Source organism: Staurois parvus, unplaced genomic scaffold, assembly GCF_062004578.1.
Source record: "Staurois parvus isolate SC_StPar_1 unplaced genomic scaffold, SC_StPar_1.0 ptg000696l, whole genome shotgun sequence".
Classification (NCBI taxonomy): domain Eukaryota; kingdom Metazoa; phylum Chordata; class Amphibia; order Anura; family Ranidae; genus Staurois; species Staurois parvus.
The window spans coordinates 2,418,401-2,437,215 of record NW_028318492.1 but is presented as its reverse complement, the minus strand read 5'-3'; the positions used below and the strand labels follow the sequence as shown (position 1 = coordinate 2,437,215).

The window sequence follows — 18,815 nt, the reverse complement described above, 5'->3', positions numbered from 1 at the left end:
CTCTTGAGTAAGTGCAATGAGTACCTAATAAAGGAATTGGTTTTTATAATATTGCACCATGAAGTCTGTTTCTCTCGAGTGCTTGGCATTTCCCCCCATGGATACGTTTGAAGGTGGTCCTTTTTCTATTGGAGAAGTGGATTTTCGATTAACTACAAAGTTTTTCATCCTGTTATTTCGATCGATGAGGATCGGTGTGTTGCAGAGTTTCCGTTTCTGAAGATATATTTATGGATGATCTGCCATTATATTATCAAGGTTTTTTGGTGAAATTTCTCATATTTAGACACTTTTTTTGCACAAAAGTTTTTTGCACTTAAAAGTTTTTATATTTTTTTTGTGGTATTGGCATATATATATTTTTTTCTGGACTTATGATTTGATGATTTCTTTTTATACACATTTACTAGCGCAAATTATTTATTTATTGGTACACTTTATATATGGTGATTTTTTGCAGCTGGTACACTATTAGTAAGTTGTATAATTTTGACCATAGGCGCTATTATTAATTTTTCTTATAAAGCAGTTGGTACCCAAGCTATCATAGCCGGGTGCCCACACTGAAGATGCTGGCCTCCTGGAATACAGGACGGCCAGTGAAACGAGCTGCGGGGGACACACCGTGGGACAGGTAAGTGACAGTTTTTGTAGCTGCTGACTTATTTTTTAACAGGGTACATATATTTTTAAAGGGATGATGGCATTGTGCCTCTATAAAGTGAAAAAAAAAAAAAAAAAAAACTACCAATGAAGCGCTGGCCCCTTCACATTACAGGGCCAGTGTTGCAAGAGACAGGCTTCTAATAGGCAAGTCAGACCTAGCAGCTAAAAGCAGCTGGCTAGCCAAACCTTGGATCTTGGTCAATTCATAAACAGGTGCAAGTAATCAACTACTAGAGATCTGGATCCATTCCACAACTGTCTGATCCATCCCTTCTTTATTTCAAATTTGGAACACTAGTGCATTTTAAAACGGAAAAATGAGCATTGCATGATATATAGTTAATTGCATCCATAAACGTTCTCAGTAATCTGCTGTGAAATATCTCAAAACCTATTTAAAATGTTTGAGGATGGTTTAACCCCATAAGGGGGAGGGCTGATCTGATCAGCTACAAGTATAGCTAAAAGCATAGACCCATTTGTTTCTTGGTCAGCTTTACATGAACTAACGGCAGGTGGTAACATTGTTTCTGGGTTCCCACAGGTGTTTGAAACAGCATGGAAATGCCACATGCAAACTTTCCTAGATTTAACGGGATAGTCAGTCACAGTCTTTAGCCAATTGTCCCACCATATCTGAGACCTGAGCTGTATCCCAGAAATCACAGCATTGATACATGTAGATGTGTTTGGGGCCACCAATCGCCATCTAGTGTGGAGGCTTTAGAGGCCAATGAGGGTGTAGTGAGCAGCAGTGGGTGGGTAGCAGAACATGCTCTCAGTGCTACTCCTGCTGTGTGTCCAGTGAGTGCCTGGCTTCTCTAACCTTGCTAGGTACAGTTGGGCTCAAAAGTTTACATACCCTTGAAGAGTTGGTAATATGCTGTACAGCATGTATCATTTTAACTACTTCAATACTGGGCACTTTCACCCCCTTCCTGTCCAGACCAACTTTCAGTGCTGTTGCACTTTGAATAACAATTGCGCAGTCATTCAACACATTACCCATATTAAAATGTTTGTCAATTTATTTCACACAAATAGAGCTTTCTTTCGGTGGTATTTAAGCACCACTGGGTTTTCTATTTTTTGCTAAATTATTTAACCCCCCCCTCCCCCCACAAACATATTTTTCTTCATTTCTGTTATAAAAATTTGCAAATAATCTTCATAAATTTAGACCAAAATGCATACTGCTACATTTCTTTGGTGAAAATTACACAAATTAGCATTATTTAGTCTGCAGGAGTCCACAAACTATGAGATAGAGAGATCTATCTATCTCTGAAATTTGATATCTAATTTCCTGAGGCCGGAAATCAGAACAGTGCAAATCCCCAATTGAATCCTTTTTGGAAAGTAGACTGTCTGATGTATTTAGTAAGGGGCACGACGAGTTTTCTGAAATTGTAATTTTTTGTCACAATTTTTGGAGTGCTACTAAACCCACAACAGTAAAATCAGTCTGTATATGCAGTAAAACATGCTTGTTATACTCACTGTAGAACCTAAGGGGTTAATCCTCTGCATTGTGTAAAAAAGACGTTTGATCCTTTCTTCTCTGTTCCTCCCCTTTTTCAAGCGACCACCTTTTTTCTTGGAAGAGTGCATGTGATCAGCACAGGGCCAATCAGCACTGTCCAGAAAAAGGTCAGGGGGTTCTGCATCCTCCCAAAGCCAAATCAAAAATCTTCCTACAAACTTTAACATGTGCTCTGCTGGACACTGATAGAAATCACAAGATTGCTCTAACTGCTGATGCGAAAAGATATTTAGCAGTTTATACTGTGTAAAATAGAATATATATATATATATATATATATATATATATATATATATATATATATATATATATATATATATATATAAAAATCTCTTGCTTTTAAATTCTGTGACCAGAGCAATACAGTGTTATAGTAACACTGCACTACTCTGGGGAAGTGATCAGGATTTTTAATTTTCTTTATTACTATAAAAAAACACTATGATTGCTTATGCCAGTGAATTTCACTGTTGTATGTATCATTTTACTGAATAAAATGGATTCTTATTCAATCATTTTTATTCAATTGTAGCACTGAAATACAATAAAACAAAAAAAAAAAAAAAAGCACCTAGCCCACCCACGCAGGCTATGACTGGCACCATCAAGTAGAAGAAACATACACAGGATAAGCAAAGGAGGAGGGGGGCCATCCTAAGCAAACAATCGCATTAAACCAATATATAAAAAAAAACATACATAGGTGTTGGGGAAGACCCCATGGTTAGCAAAGGCAGCCAGGACATATGAGCTAGCAAACCCCATTGTAAATAATTCTGGGCATAAGAAAATCTGAGGAGGGAACAGAGACTCCTTGAAAGAAGAACAAAGGGAGGGAAAAAAAAAGAGAACAAGGCAGAGACAGGAAAAGAAAAAGGGGGGAAGAGGAGGAGTTAGGGATGGTCAGAGACACCAGTTAGGAGTCGATCCACGCTTTTCAAGAGGAGGAGATCAGGGAAGGCATATGCCCAATCATGGTTCCAAAATTTTTAAGAAATTGGCGTCCAAATCATTAAGAATAAGAGCCATTTGCTTTTTAAGCATCATAACCGTCAGATGGACTTTCACTCTCTGAAAAGGGACTGCATGTTTCAACCAGGCCTGGGTAATAGTTCCCTTGGCTGCTATGAACAGATAGGATGCCAGGTTTTGTTGACGAGCAAATAAGTACGTGATGGGGCAGTGCAACAGGGCAAATTTAGCCTCCTTTCAGATATTCCAAGGGAAAAGGGAATACAGCAGATTGAACACAAGACCAAAAGCCTACCAGTCGTGGACGTGTCCACCAGGTACGCAAAACATCCCCACAATGGCCACACTTGCGGAAAAAGCGGTCACTAGAATTTGGATTGGCATGGGCTATATGGACTGGGACCCAGTACCACCACATCAACACTTCTAAGGTGGCAGTGTTCATAACCATTTAGCAACAGAACGCCAAACCTTGCTCCAGTCAAACAGATCAATCTCAGATTCTAAGTTCCGTTCCCACTGGGCCACATAGGATAGGGAGGAGGGAGGTGACCGACTATTGAAAGATGCATAAAGAAAGGAGATAAGACTCTGGGAGTGTGACAAATGTGCTCAAAAAGTAGTTTTCCGGGAACGGTTAGGAAGAGGTACCCCTGAGAGAAGATATTCAGTGTTGGAGTGAAGAAAATGGAAAAAACCGATTGGGAAGCATCATGGAACTCACAAACAAATCGGGTCATCAAAAAGTGTTGTATTTGTGTAAGACCCTGGGAGGTCCAGCAAGCGAACCAAACCTGGTCAAGGCCGGGGGGAAGGGGGGGTGTCACAGCTAATCGCGTAGTACAGACGTGTAGTCAGAGATCAACACAATAGTAAACAATTGATGGCATTAATGAACACCATCCATTTTGTACAGTACAATTGTCATGTGATCTGCCTTGATAGCTCACAGCGATCACATGGTACCAGCAGCGGGTGGTACGCTGATCCTTCATCCACTGTGTCCAGTGGACAGAGCAGCTGACAGATTGCACCGCAGTGTGCGCGAGGAGTGTTCCAAGGAGGATTTCATATGACATCCACCCAGAACTACGCCGAGCCCACATTTGTCTGTAGGCCGGGAGGGAACTGGTTAAAGAAAACATGGGTAAGCAGTCAAAACACATTTATTTTATTTCTTATGGGATTCATATTCAACTGTTGGCCATAACAGAATAACACAATCATAAAACAAAACATGGCAACAAGTAAACAGATGAAATGACCCCTGTTCAAAAGTCTGCATACCCTTAGTTCTTAATATTGTGTATTTCCCCCTTTAGCATCAATGACTGTGTGCAGTCTTTTGTAATAGTGGCCTACGAAGTCCCCAATTCTTGCAGGTGGTATAGCTGTCCATATGTCTTGGCAAAATGCCTCCAGGTCGTGTAAAATCTTTGGTCTTCTTGCATGAATCGCACAATTGGGATCTCCCCAGAGTGGCTTAATGATACTAAGGTCAGGAGACTGATGGTCACTCCAGAACCTTCATCTTTTTCTGCTGTAACCACTCGAGGGTCAACTTGGACTTGTGCTTAGGGTCATTGTCGTGCTGGAAAGTCCAAGAGTGTCCCATGCGCAGCTTTCGTGCAGAAGAATGCAAATCGTCTGCCAACATTTTCTGATGATATGTTGCATTTATCTTGCCATCAATTTTCACAAGAATCCCCATGCCTTTATGCTCACACCCCCCCAAAACATAAGTGAGCCACCACCATGCTTCACAGTGGGGATTGTTTTCTTGACGCTATTGCTGACCCCTCTGCAAAACATAGTGCTTTTGGTTGTGACCATAAAGCTCTGTTTTGGTCTCGTCACTCCAGATTACAGTGTGCGAAAAGCTGTAAGGCATGTCAAGGTGTCACCAGGCTTTTTTGTAGCATTAGCGCAGTAAATGCTTCTTTCTGGCAACTCAACCATGCAGCTCATTTTATTCGAGTATCGCTGTATTGTGCTCCTTGAACCAACCACACCATCTTATACTAGAGATGGCTGTATTTCTCCTGAGGTTACCTGGGGTTTTTTCTTTGTATCCTGATTATTCTGGCAGATGTTGCTGCACTCTTTCTTGATTTACCTGACCTTGCCTTGGTAACAAGAGATTCCCCAATTTTCTACTTCTTAAGTGATTGAACAGTACTGAATGGCATGTTCAAAGATTTGGCTATCTTTTAATATCCTTTTCCATCTTTTAAAGTTCTATTACCTTGTTACACAGGTCTTTTAACAGTTCTTTTCTGTTCCCCATGGCTCAGTAGCCTGCTCAGTTCATCCAGTGAGAGCTAACTATTGACTATTTATACACAGACATTAATTGCAACGTAAAAAGACACAGATGTGGGAAATTAATCTTTAATTGCCATTTTCACCTGTGTGTGTCACCTTGTGTGTCTGTACCAAGGCCAAACATTCCCAGGTATGTAAATTTTTGATCAGTGCCATTTGGGCGATTACTGTTATCACATAATTGTTGTTTTAGCTGCTTCTTAATTATGATAAATGGCTTCATGTGATCACTATTCTTAAATAGAAGACAGCTTTGTGGCATATAAGTCATATTTTCAACATCAATGCCAACATTTTATGATTTCTGCCAGGTTATGCAAACTCTTGAGCACAACTGTATGTAGGAATCACCGATTCTCATTATGTAAGCTGGTAAGGTAATAGCATTGGAGTAGAGGGCATTGTGTGCAGGGGTCTATATACTGTAAGAGTCATCATGGGAACGGAATCTGGTGGAAGAAGGGGAGGTTGAGAACCTGGAAATTGCTCTCATCTATCAATCTGAACTGAGCATGTGACATATCGCTGTCAGCTGTGATCTTCTAGGAGCAAATATTCCCCATGTATCATTTTCAACCCCCCATGCCCCTAGATTCACATGTCCCCCTCCTCATCACGCTCTTCACACCCTTTTTACCCCCCCTCTCCATCCCCTTCATTGCCCTGTCCCCCTTCACCTCTCACCCCCTTCTTGACTCTTTGTTCCTCCCTTCACTAGTCCAGGCACTTTTACCCCCTTCCTGTCCAGGCCAATTCTCAGCTTTCAGTGCTATCACACTTTGAATGACAATTGCACGTTGTACCCATATGAATTTTTTAGCATTTTTTGAAACAGATAAAACTTTATGTTGGTGGTATTTATTCAGCACTGGGATTTTTATCCTATATAAAATGAAAAAGTCCAAACATTTTGGAAAAACAAAAAGTGTTTTTCTTATGAAATTTTGCAAATAAATAATTTTTCTTCTTAAATTTTGGCAAACATGTATTCAGCTATTTTTTTAGTAAAAAAAAAAAATAACCCAAAATTAGTTTATAACCAAATGATAATTTTTCAAAAATTATTTTGACATTTTTATATTAAATTTTGATATTTTTTATGTTTTTTTTTCAACATACTGTCACCGTAGCAGTACAGTGTCACCATAGTTACACTGTACTACTTGTGGGGGGGTGATTTTTTTTTTTTTTTTTTTTTTACACCGATTGCTTTTACATCCATAAAGGCGTAAAAGCAATAATTTCTCCTTCTCTCTGGCTGCATTCTTGCAGCCACTGAGAAATACTGTGTGATCTGTGATTGGTCACAGCTTGTCACATGGTACATCTTGCTTACTACTATTCATGTGATTGCTGATTGGCCAATCAGTGATCACATGATCGGGACCTCATACAGAGGTCCCATACAGCGATCAGTGTTCCCGCTCCTGCAATGCTCCCTTCCGGCTGTTTATATACACGGGCTGGACAGGAAGTGGTTAAGCTTGGGAAAACACTGAGTAGATGTAAACTTTAACTGTGTATCATAAATTACTTTTTTTTTTTTTTCTTTAAACAAAATATTATCAATTTTTTTCATCCTTTGCAGCATCTCAATGCTGTCAATTAGCACTTCCCATCTACATGCATGCAACACCAATGATGCCTGCATTTCTTAGAACAGGTTTCCCGATGGTGACAACAGGAGATCCGGTCTAGTTATGTGTGTTGAAATGTCAGCTTGTCTATATTGGAAGCCTGTGTGAGAAGGTGACAAATGCAGGAGACTAGCAGTGTGTCTGAACAACGATCTTTATTGGAGAATCATCAGGAGTTACATTACCCTAGGTTCACACCTAAGCGCTTTCCGCAGCATTTTGCAGAAATGCACTACAGTCCATTTAACATGATTTCTTATGGGACACGTTCACATCTCCGCGTTTTCACCCGGTGCGTTTTTTGGAATAGGTCAGGGACTTTTTTTAAAAAACGCAAAAAGTTAAGTTTGTGGTTCTATAGACTTCAATGGAGATGCTGCAGAAAAGCATATAGTGCATTTTTGCTGCGTTTTAATCTGCCTAGCAACAAGGGAAAAAAAAAAAAAAAGCATAAAAAACATGGCAAAACGTGTCAAACACGCATGTGCAAAAACTCAATACGAAAAGTTCTGCAAAAACAGATCAAACACAAAACTACATAGGTGTGAACCTAGCCTTAATAAATTCTGGAGGCTTAAATATATTGAAGATGAGTTTTGAAATGACAGTAAACATTGCATGAGATTTCTGTGACTGTACATCTACTTTAACATTACAGGATTGGGTAACACTAAATATATGTTTCCCAAAATATTACAGACTATTGCAAAGATTTATTTATAAACTAAAGCAGGCCATACATGGGTCGAATTCCAAACAATTTATCGATTGCAAATTGAAAAATACGTGCATTTTGTAATCCAATGGTGCCACCATTGATTTTGAAATTCGACCAACCAAGCCTTCAATTTCACCTCATGTTTATACAGAAAAGAATTTTTGTGGCTGGGAATCTTCTTCTCTTTCCAGGTCACAGCTCATGCTCATTTCTTTTTAAATTATATTTCTCCCACTATTCTCCCATCATTGATAAGAAATTTGTTCGTTTTTCAAACATTCCCAACATGCACGATCACTCCAATTTAATGGCCGTAAGAACATTGCAAATTGCTGTGGCCCCACTAATAATCGAAATACAACATTAAAATTTTTGACAGAAAAAGCATTCTGAATTTGACCCATGTATGGCCTGCCTAAATGCTTCCACCAGGAAACCACATTAGATGCCAAACTTGTTAATCTTGTGTGCTAGAATTCTGAAAAGTATAAACAGTAGATAGTCATTTGGTAAATTAAAACTCATTCTGCTGTCCAATCCATAGACATTAGTTGAGAATTCAGCGACAAATACTGCTGACGAATAAAGAAAGTAAATACTTTGCTTCCAGCTGCACTGAATTGTACGACTATAGGACCGTAAAGGCTTTACTTTGGTTTACACTAAATGCTTACAGCTGTGCTCCCCACCCATTGGATATATTTTACAAGACACAAGGAAACACACACTTACATTTTAATTAGGATGCTGGTAATTTTATGGAAATTAACCATTCTAGGACTGAAGCCACTTCGACAACAAATTTTAACCATATTAGCATTTATTACGGATTCAAAATTTCTTCAACATTTGGGAATCTTTCATTCAAACCTTGCCAGTAGAAACTCAATCTATATTGCAATGCTTTCAATATACTCAGTGGTATCTACTTGGACTCCTAACCAATGATACTCCAGTGGACATTCCACACCCCTCTTATATTGTATTGGACTTATTTAAAAATTAAGCCCCCTCTTCCCTTTGCTTGCTAGCTACTAGATCGACCGTCATCCATTCAACTGTGTCTTAATATACACCATTAGACCCAGCACTGTTAGAGCTCTCCCAGACTATTCTAACATACTGTATATTGTCTTTCTTGATTTGACTTGTTAGCCAAATGTTGCGGCCACTGTTCTGGTTAATGACATTGTCACATAAAAAAAAAAAAAATAATAATAATTTACATTTTAAAAGTTGTACCAGGCAGGGGACGAAGTTCATAGAATCTTAATTCTGATTCACATTGCTGTCCAAAGAAAATGTCCCTGAATGTTCCTCTCGCTGTAGATTTGAAATATGTTCAACTTCCTCAGCGGAGATTACCTACACTTCGTGCTGAAACACTGGGGGTTCGGTGCTTTGTTTTGGAATTGGATTATGGCCCTTTATTCATCTTTAAAAGCATCTCATAGATATGGTGACTACCACTCGGATGAAATCCCAATATCACGGAGCATGAGAGGGAGCTTCTCTCTGTTGCCATTGCCATTTACTCTGGTTTAAGCTATTAGGCTACATGGAACATTACTGGGGTGTAGGCGGTTGGATACCACCACAAAATATGCATGTTAATAGATTATGTGCTCCCGACTTTTTCCAACCCATCGATTTCCTTTCTGAACTTGATGCCATTGCTCATTGAATTTGGCAGCCTTTTGGGGCTGCATTTTAACAAAACTAAGTCTATGTTTTTTGGTGGTTCTCTTCCACTGCCCCTGTGAATACTTGCATAGTCCGTTTTTATTTACCTGGGTTCCTTCTGTTCTACCAGCTATTCACCTCACATCTTTGTATGAGACCCTTTACCAGGCCAGCTACTCCAAATTATTTACCTATGTTCCCATTTAAGTTCATGAGGCCCTGACAGATCAGTTGTGAAAAAGAGTTATTTTGACTTGTAAATTCCATATCTTGGAGTACAGTATAGGACACAGGCTTAGTATTCATAGACACGGAGTTATAGGTTTATACCTTCAGGTTTTGAAAAGGGAGAACAGAGCCAGAACCTTTTAATATATAACTGACTGAAACCTGTCCAGATTGCCTAAGGCCAAGTTCTGGTCAAGTCTTGATTGTAGGAAGGCCAGAATGCAGGGCACAGAGTAATCTTTGGGATTGAAAGATCTGTTTTCACACAAAGAAAGGAAGGATTTCCAGGTAGGATAGCAGATTTTTCTGGAAGTTGCCTTTCTTGCTTTTAGCAAGGTAGGAATGATGACTCAGACCCCTTTGCCTCTTAAGGCCTGGGGCATCAACAGCCATGCTTTAAAACTAGTGACCGAGAAGCAGGATGGAACAGAAGGCCCTGAGCAAGGTCTGACCTGTTGGGAAGGGGTCAGGAGTCATGCCTTATTAGTCCGAGTAGGTCTGTGTAACAGGTTCTTCGGGGCCAGTTTTTGTGCAAAGAGAATCACCATCCTCTTCTCATGCTCTATTTTGTTGTGTAGACAAAGTAGAATTTGCACTGAGAGGGAAGGCATAGATTAGCCTGACCCGAGACCAGGGGATAATCAAGGCATCCAATACCAGACAGAGGTCCTTAGTCCTGGTCACAAACAGAGGTAGTTTTTTGTTGAACCTGGAAGCCAAGATATTCACGTCTAGGGTCCCTCACCTCTGACACATCAGGTTGAATATGTTGGGCTGAAGGGCCCATTCCTTTGATCTGGGCAGTGGCAGCTAAGGTAATCCACTTTCTAGATGTCCACTACTGGGATGTGGACCACAGAGATCACTGGAGAGCAAGTCTCTGTCCATGAGATCACCTGCCTTGCTTCCTTTCAGGCTGTGTGACTCCTGGTGCCTCTTTGGTGGTTTATGTAGGCCACAGTTGGGTGTCCTTGCAGAATTGGAATCCAGTGTTGCACAGCCACCCTAATTGCTCTGAGCTTCAGGTTTTTGATGGGATGAGAGGATCTTCCACCTTCCACCAATGACATGTTCCCTGGAGGAGGAGGAAGTTGAACACCCCTCCACAGCCTGAAAGACGGATATCTGTTGTTATCACCAGTGAGAAGGAAGGAAAGACTTCTCTATTGTTAAGGTTGGGCTTGAAATCCAAATTTGCTTGCTTGGCTGAACAGGAGCATGGGTAGATTGAGAGAAAAAAAACAAAAAAAAACAAAAACCATACTTGTTTCAGGTTGACAGGATGCTGTGTCGGCCTAGAACACCAACGGAGAATCTCATTGTGGGATGTCTCTTTGACCTCAATTCTTGAGTGTGAGCATTTTCTTCCCTGGAAGGAAAACCATTCCTTGCCATGTGTCCAGGACCAGACCCAAAAATTACAGAAGAACAGAGAGCTGGAGAGCAGATCACTGGAAGCAGAGCACCCAACTGCCTGGAGCATGTAAATTGTCCTGTGGATGTTTGCAGATAGCTGGATGGGGCATACATCCTTCAGAAGGTGGTCATCCATGTAACCTGTGACTTGGGTGCCCAGAGTACCAAAAAGGACAAGAAGAGGTGCTAGAACCTTTGTAAATACTCTGGGAGCAGAGGATAAGCCAAAAGGCAGTGCAACAAACTGGAAATGAATGCCGTCCATTGTAAAGTGCAAAAAACACTGTCAAGGTAAATAAATAAGACTATGCAGATAGGCATCTTGGATGGACGGATAAAAGATTATTTTTTCAGAGAGGCAATAACCTTGCAGATTTCATGCAATTTTTTTTTTTTTTCATGTTATTTGTTAAGGGATTTTAGGTCCAAAATAGGATGAATATTTCTGGGATCTCTGCCTCCCCCTTGTTCTTTTCAATGGCCTCTGACTCCACTTAAAAAGCTTTTTTTTTTTTCTTTTTTTTTTTATTAAAAAGGAGTCAGACACATCCTATTCCTGACAAAGTGTTACTAAACCCACAACAGTAAAATCAGTCTGTATATGCAGTAAAGTATGCTTGTTATACTCACTGTGGAACCTAAGGGTAATCCTCTACATTTTGTAAAAACACTTTTTGATCCTGACTTCTCTGACCCTCCCCTTCTTCCAGTGTCACCGGTTTATCTCCTGAGACACATCATGTGGAGTCACTTTGCACATGCTCAGTATTTCTAGGGGTTTTTTTTTTTTTTTCTTCTTTCTTGGGAGAGTGCATGTGATCAGCAGAGGGCCAATCAGCACTGTCCAGAGGTCAGGGGTTCTGCATCCTCCCAAAGCAAAATTAAAACTCCTCCTACAAGCCTTAACATGTGCTCTGCTGGACACTGATAGAAGTCACAAGACTGCTCTAACTGCTGATGCGAAAAAGTATTTAGCAGTTTAGATTTACTAAAATAATTGCATTTCCATGTTGTGTGTACTGTGGGAGACCAGATATAGTGAATGCAGGGCCCTGGGTTTAGTAACATTTTAATCTTTTAATTTCCCCCATGTGCTTACAAACTACCTTATCTTCAGAAATGGGTGATGAATCTACAAAGATCCTTCAATGTGGAACAAACTAAGAGGATTGTTAATTTTTCCAAATCGCCCATATGCACATGATTGCAGGAAACCAATTTCAAAATCCTTTCCAGATGGTATAGAACACCTTCAAATCTACATAATTTTTTCCCTTTAGTATCAGAATCCTGGAGATGCCAGGAGGAACAGGGAAATATCCTACATATTGTCTGGTCTTGCCCAAACGTAAACAATTTTTGGAAGGAAGTTAGAAGGACACCATAAAAATCTACAGACTTTGATCTACAGGAAGACTCCTTTTTCCTACATGACTCCCAGATACCAGTGAAAACCTACAGCAAGTCAATCCTTCTTCACCTCCCTAATGCTGCAAAATCGTGCAATCCACTACAATGGAAAGACCAGTTTCCCCCTTCACTATCATTGTGGATCTCAAAAGTAGAGGAACTAAGGAGGATGGAAGATTTGGTCTTATCTTTCCAAAAGAAACACAACATTTATTGCAAAAGGTGGTTTTACTGGAAACTGGTCTTTCATACAGATGAGGGCAAATCCCCATTAGTAGCTACATATTGAGCCTCCCATCTCCTTATCCCATGTGCCCAGAGGGGTTCTACTCATAATACACCACCCATCCCCCCTTTTTTTTCCCCTATCTTTCCACTAATATATTAGATGTGCTTTTGTTACCCTTTGTGTTTTTTTTTGTTTTTTTTAACTTGCATAACCTTTAGGTGGTTTTCCTCACTGTTCCTTACTACTTGAAAACAAATTTGGTACATTATGTATAGACTTTTTTGCCAATAAACTTAGGTAACGGTCATATTTTAAGACTGATGTAATTCAGAATCAGTATTATGTATATTGATTATCTGTTCTAGTTTAAATTCTTGCAGTCACATGGATCTGAAAATCAGGCTTCTTTATACATCTCTGTGTGGCTCCTTTTATATAATTTCAACTGCTTACAGCCTGACTTGCACCTTGTTTGCATCTTAAAGTACCTACCATATAATTAGGTTTTGAAGTTGAAACCTGGGTAGAGTGATTAGGTGCTCTGTGTTTTGAAGAGACAGAGGCTCACGAGGAAGGGGGGGGGGGGTGGAATCTTCCACTGTGGAAATAGAACCTCCCCCAGTGACATAATTTTGTCAGGTGCCTCCTCAAAAAGATGCCCTTCTTCAAAAGGGCCTACATGTGAGGGGTCTTACAGGCAACTTCAGCCGTCCAGCCTTTGAGCTACAAAATTCTGTGCATGTGAATTGGGATTAGAGCCATTGTGGAAATTTGTTTCATTCCTTGTTCTAAGGCATCTACACAAATGAGCAGAGCAGAAGGTAAAGGCTGTATTTGATCAGTTAACACACAGTTCTGGCATGTTTGTTTTTTGGTTAGTCTAGTCCAATTAGCTGTTTGACAGAAATTACAGTGATTGTTGGTTGCAGAACTGGGCCTGCAGATGTGTTTGTTTAAGATAGGGTGGCAGGATCAACAGACCACTTATTAATTAACTCTTTTTTTCACTCTCCAGAATTAGGCAATGATTTTTGCAGGAATGAAAATCTTTCCTTGACTGACAAAATCATAGGATTGACCATGCTATTTGTTAGTGATTTTTTTTTTTTACATTTTGCTGGTCTCTTTGTACACAAAAGGGTACAGTGAGATGAATGAAGGATAATAAACTGTGACAATGCCAAGGTATTGTGAGCATATCCACATCAGCAAGTATATTACATGAAGCCGCAATTTCCGTTGTATAGAAGTCTGGATGTAAAAAAATAAATAAATCTTTCACAGCCTCCTCTAGCACTGCCTCTGGGTCCTCTTCATTTACTTTGATGCCTTCTAGGCCAGGCATATCAGGCTCCGACTTGGGTAAAGATGAAGGAGCCTGGTATTTTGGAGCACTGGATACAAAGGACTCCAAGTCATTAGCCTAGTTTCCGATCTGTTCGGGTGGTTCCTGCTGCAAGTCCTCAACTGTTCCGGCAGCTACAACCACCAGTACAAAAAAAAAAAAAAAAAAAAAAAAAAAAAAAAAAAAAAAAAAAAAGAGGATTGAGCTGGATGTGTGCGGGTGCCATTAATCCTAATGGTAGGCCGCATGCACTGAAAATTGCTCCAGCACTGAAAACCGTAATGCATTTGCGGTTCCCTGCAGGCTGCAATTTCAAAAATGCTGCTGGGACTTTTTCTGCATTTGGGCCACCATGGTAAAAAGCTTAGCTCAGGTGGTGGCCATAGAGGCCAAGTACAAACTCCTCTGATGGTACCTGGGCCCCTGGTGAATCTATCATGCTGTTCTTGCCTATGTGTCAATTTGTTTGAGGATGTGTCATTTATACTATACAGAGAAGGTTGACACATCATACGTCTCTTAAGGAATTCAGCAACAAGTTTTCTATTTTACCTTTACCCTTTCGTGGACTCACTGCCCCTGCTGCTTAGTACCTAATGCTGGTTTGGGCAGACTGACAATGAGATGAACAGGAGCCCAACGTATACCATTAAATCATACATGCAATATTCAATTCATGCAATTCAGGATGCAAGTCTGGAAATGCGCATGGAGGTCAATGTAAACACATGGGTTACCAAGCTGTGAAGGTCATTACACAACATCTTTAGGAATTGCCATGGTGACAGTTTCACTTTAACCTATACATGAGTACAAGACTGAAGCTACTCCTACAAAACCAGAAAAAAAAACCAAAAAAAAAAAAAACTGTACATCACATAGAGCAAAAAATATGTAAATATGTATACCAAGCATATTTCAATGCATCCAAAAATATTTATGATAATTGGATATGAAAAAGGAGTACTTACCAGCTGCGGTGAGTGATCTGAATGCATTTTCAGAAACCTAGAAAAATAAATAAATAATATATTACAAACTAAATTCACCTTTTACAAACAAATAAATAATTACACCAATATTTGCCGCAAAAGAGTGTATTTTTTTGTTTAATCATTTTTTTTTACAAATGAGCTTGCAAAGCACTGACCCACGATCAGGCTCCTACAAACTCTTCCATCAGCTCATGTCTTTACGGAGGCACAGACTTTTAGAGAACTGTAAAAAGTGTCAATGAACTAGGAGTGCTGGGGCAGACAGGACTAGTTCATTCACAGAGATCTGCTTGCAACCAAGTTACACCCTATGAGTGTAACGTAATCTAAAAGTAGTTCGTCTTTAAGTAAACAAGGTGACAAAGATTCTCAAAAATTATTTTCAGACAATTCCAAAGTAAAACCTGATGTCTTCGTAGCTCTTAGCATCAAAAAGAAATATGAACAGGTGTTGGCTAGAACTATAGCTGAAGCTTTGAAAAGCTACCTAGGCAGACTGCAACACAGAATCCTTGGGATTCTGGTATGTTTATGTTATGACAGTAGGGTCACGCGGCAATACAACCACCTTCTTCCAGATGGTATTATATGGTCAAGATGGGGAACAATGGAAAAAATGCAAGGGATAAGCTCAACATATTAGGGAATCAAACGAATGTCTAATTCCAGGCAAACATTAAAATCTAATTAAATATTCATTAAAAATAACTTGTCTTACAACAAACATATGTACCTGAATCTGAGTTGATTAAAGACTCTGTACAGCAGTACTATACCCAGAATGGAAGGAGAGTCAGCACACTCAACTTTAAAGCTCACTTTAGCTCTTTTGTCAGCCTAAGGGCTCATGTTCATAGGCTTTTTGTTACCATCTAAGCCATTACTGAAAATAGGCAAATCAATAGAAGTAAAAACAAAGCAAATACAAATCAAATGGACAACAACTCAGGACATACAGAATTTGACTTGCTTCTGAGTCTGATGCCCATGTTCACGAGACCCAATAAACTTGGAGGAGATGACAGCACACAAATTACCTCATCAACATGCTGCTCCTTCACTGTCCAATCTGTAGGCAGGGGAAGATGAAATGACTATAGAGGCAAAATGTCTGCTGACACTTCTGTCTAGTCACAATCGTTACTAAACACCAAGTAGAACTCTTATTTTATACCTACATACACATCTGAGACACTCCTTTTTATACAGTTATCCAATCAGAATGTATGCTGTGCAAGTTTTCAATGTATGTATTCTCATAGAACAACTATTAATAAACAGATTAGCAAGAAGGTTACTATGACAACATTTAACTTGCTTTCGTTTAAAATAAACTAAATTTACATGTGTGCATACTAACATCTTAATCAGACATTCTGAGAGTGTATATACATTTTCCTTCCGTTAAAAGCCTCCAACTGTAAAACACAATCAAAAAACGTAAGCTGATGTATTGAACAGACTATAGTGGAGTGATTTAAAGTGGGTTGACTAGCAAATGCAAAACAACTTGTCTTGAGTACAATGCAACTCAATACTGCAATTGTGCCCAGCTCTGAATAGGGCAGACACTGAACTCATTATACATTATTACTCATCCCAGGAGAGATGGCTGCTTTTGTATGCCAAGATCAAGGCCATGTGCAGCTTGGTGTTTGTTTTGTCATATTAGCGTGTCCTGTAACATTACTGCACAAGCCACACATCCAAGATAAGAGCTTACTGAACGGTATACTGTAACTTACCGGCCTACAAGAAAAATGTGATTTAAAAAAAAAAAAAAAAAAAAAAAAAAAAAGCCTAACCCAGTGGCCCGTTTAATACAAAAAAAAAAACAAAAACAAACAAAAAAAACCCATCAAGATCTGAAGGAAAAAAACCTTGTCATTGAGAGAATCCGAGAGCAGAAATACTTAAAAAAACAAAACAAAAAAAAACCCAAAAAAAAAACCAAAAAAAAACTTTGCAACTGTTTAAAAAAGAAAAAAAAAGTACATAGAAGGGTGAATGCAAAAGAATGTCAAACCTAAAGAGAGCCATTGGTAACAGTATACCCAATACTAGATATCTGTCAGATCAAGCAACATTTTATGAATCTTCAAATAGGAACCAAAATAGTTTTTGTCCCTGAAATGTATATATTAAAAAGGTGTCTTATTAAAAGGAACTGTAAGTCCCAAAGGAGCACCAGACAAACAAGCTCTTGTTGATCCTGAACCACTGTTTGTGGACTATGGAAATTACTTATTACACAGGTCTGATTATAAATTAGTCAAAGTAATGTAACACACCTCTTGCTTCTGATTGGCTGCCACTGTGTATTTTTTATTTTTTTTTTCCAAAAAGCATACCTTTTTTATGAAAACCCCAAGATTTTAGGTATTTTTTCTCCATGGTTTTTCTGCAGTTACTTTAGCAACAAATTGCTGTTTTGCAGAGCACATCCTATTAGTTTCAGTGGGAATAGCATAAACCACACCTAATTATGAGGTCTTTAAAGCCACCCAAACCACAGATATGTTCAAATGTTCTTTAATACTGCCATTTAGTTTACTGTAAGGAACTGGACAGAAGAATGTAATGTGTTTGTACTGCTTAGGCTTGGTTCACACTGCCATGACTTGGGATTTGACTTATAAGACCCCAATTCTCATGACTTGTGAAATCCCATGTTAGTCAATGACAGCTGTCTTAATTAGCACTACGGAAGTTGATCCGACTTTAGAAAGGGTTCCTGTACTACTTCAAGGTGACTTCTATCAGACTTGAGCCCACAGACTTTAATGAAAGTTGCCACCATGACATATGCTCATCAATATTGATGTGATTTGGATAGGACATTAGAAGATTACCCAGGCAAAGTCAGATTGGCATGAAGGTCATGCATCAAAGTCGTACTCAAGTTGCATGACTTTCAGGTCCCAGTAGTGTAAACCGAGTCTTAAGGAAACAAAAGTTTCAAGATGAAATGAAACTTTTTTTGTTTAACATTGTATTCTTTCAGGTGTTATTAGAACCAAAACTGTTGGCGCAAAGTTCACATCTTTCAAATACATTTCTTGATATAAGATTTCTCTGGAAGAACAGTCCATACAGAATCCATTTAAAACACATGTTAAAACCGTTCATTTAAATATCTTCACAGTGTGGGATATGGTGTGAATCCACATTTGTAAACGTGCAGTCACGGATTTAATTAAATCTGATGCTAACATTAGCCCACGCCAGCTGTATTTTTCCCCCAGTCTGAAAGCGATAAGTTAGGAACACATTTCTTGGTTGTTTTTAAATGCATTTGACTGCTATGTTTTGCTTTACGTTTACTAAAGAGGACTGCATCACATAAACATACATACCGGATTTATATAGCACCATCAATTTGCACAGTGCTTTGCAAAATTAAAGGAGAAAATATAGTTTCAATTCAACACAGGAGGGTTCAGAGAACCCTGCTTGTGAGAGCTTACAATCTAAGAGTATAGGGCAGGGGTAGGCAACCTGCGGCTCTCTAGCTGTTGTGGAACTACATTTCCCATGAGGCATTGCAACATTACAAAACTGAAAGTTATAGCCATGACTTTCAGATGCATGATGGAACTTGTAGTCCTGCAACAGCTGGAGAGCCGCAGGTTGCCTACCCCTGGTATA

The 18,815-nt window shown here is 39.3% G+C and overlaps 1 protein-coding gene across 3 annotated transcripts in view; it reads right to left on the bottom strand.

Moving 5' to 3' along the window:
* GEMIN8 (gem nuclear organelle associated protein 8) overlaps nt 1-18,815 on the bottom strand; it is a 55,283-nt gene that overhangs the window by 18,165 nt on the left and 18,303 nt on the right. For 2 of the 3 annotated variants that reach the window (XM_089652981.1, XM_089652980.1), the window contains exon 2: nt 15,144-15,180. In XM_089652981.1, the coding sequence (XP_089509107.1) occupies nt 15,144-15,170 (27 nt within the window). In that variant the 5' untranslated portion in view covers nt 15,171-15,180. Of the gene's footprint in view, nt 1-15,143; nt 15,181-16,204; nt 16,289-18,815 lie in introns of those variants that run through there. The other variant, XM_089652979.1, reaches the window with a different exon arrangement.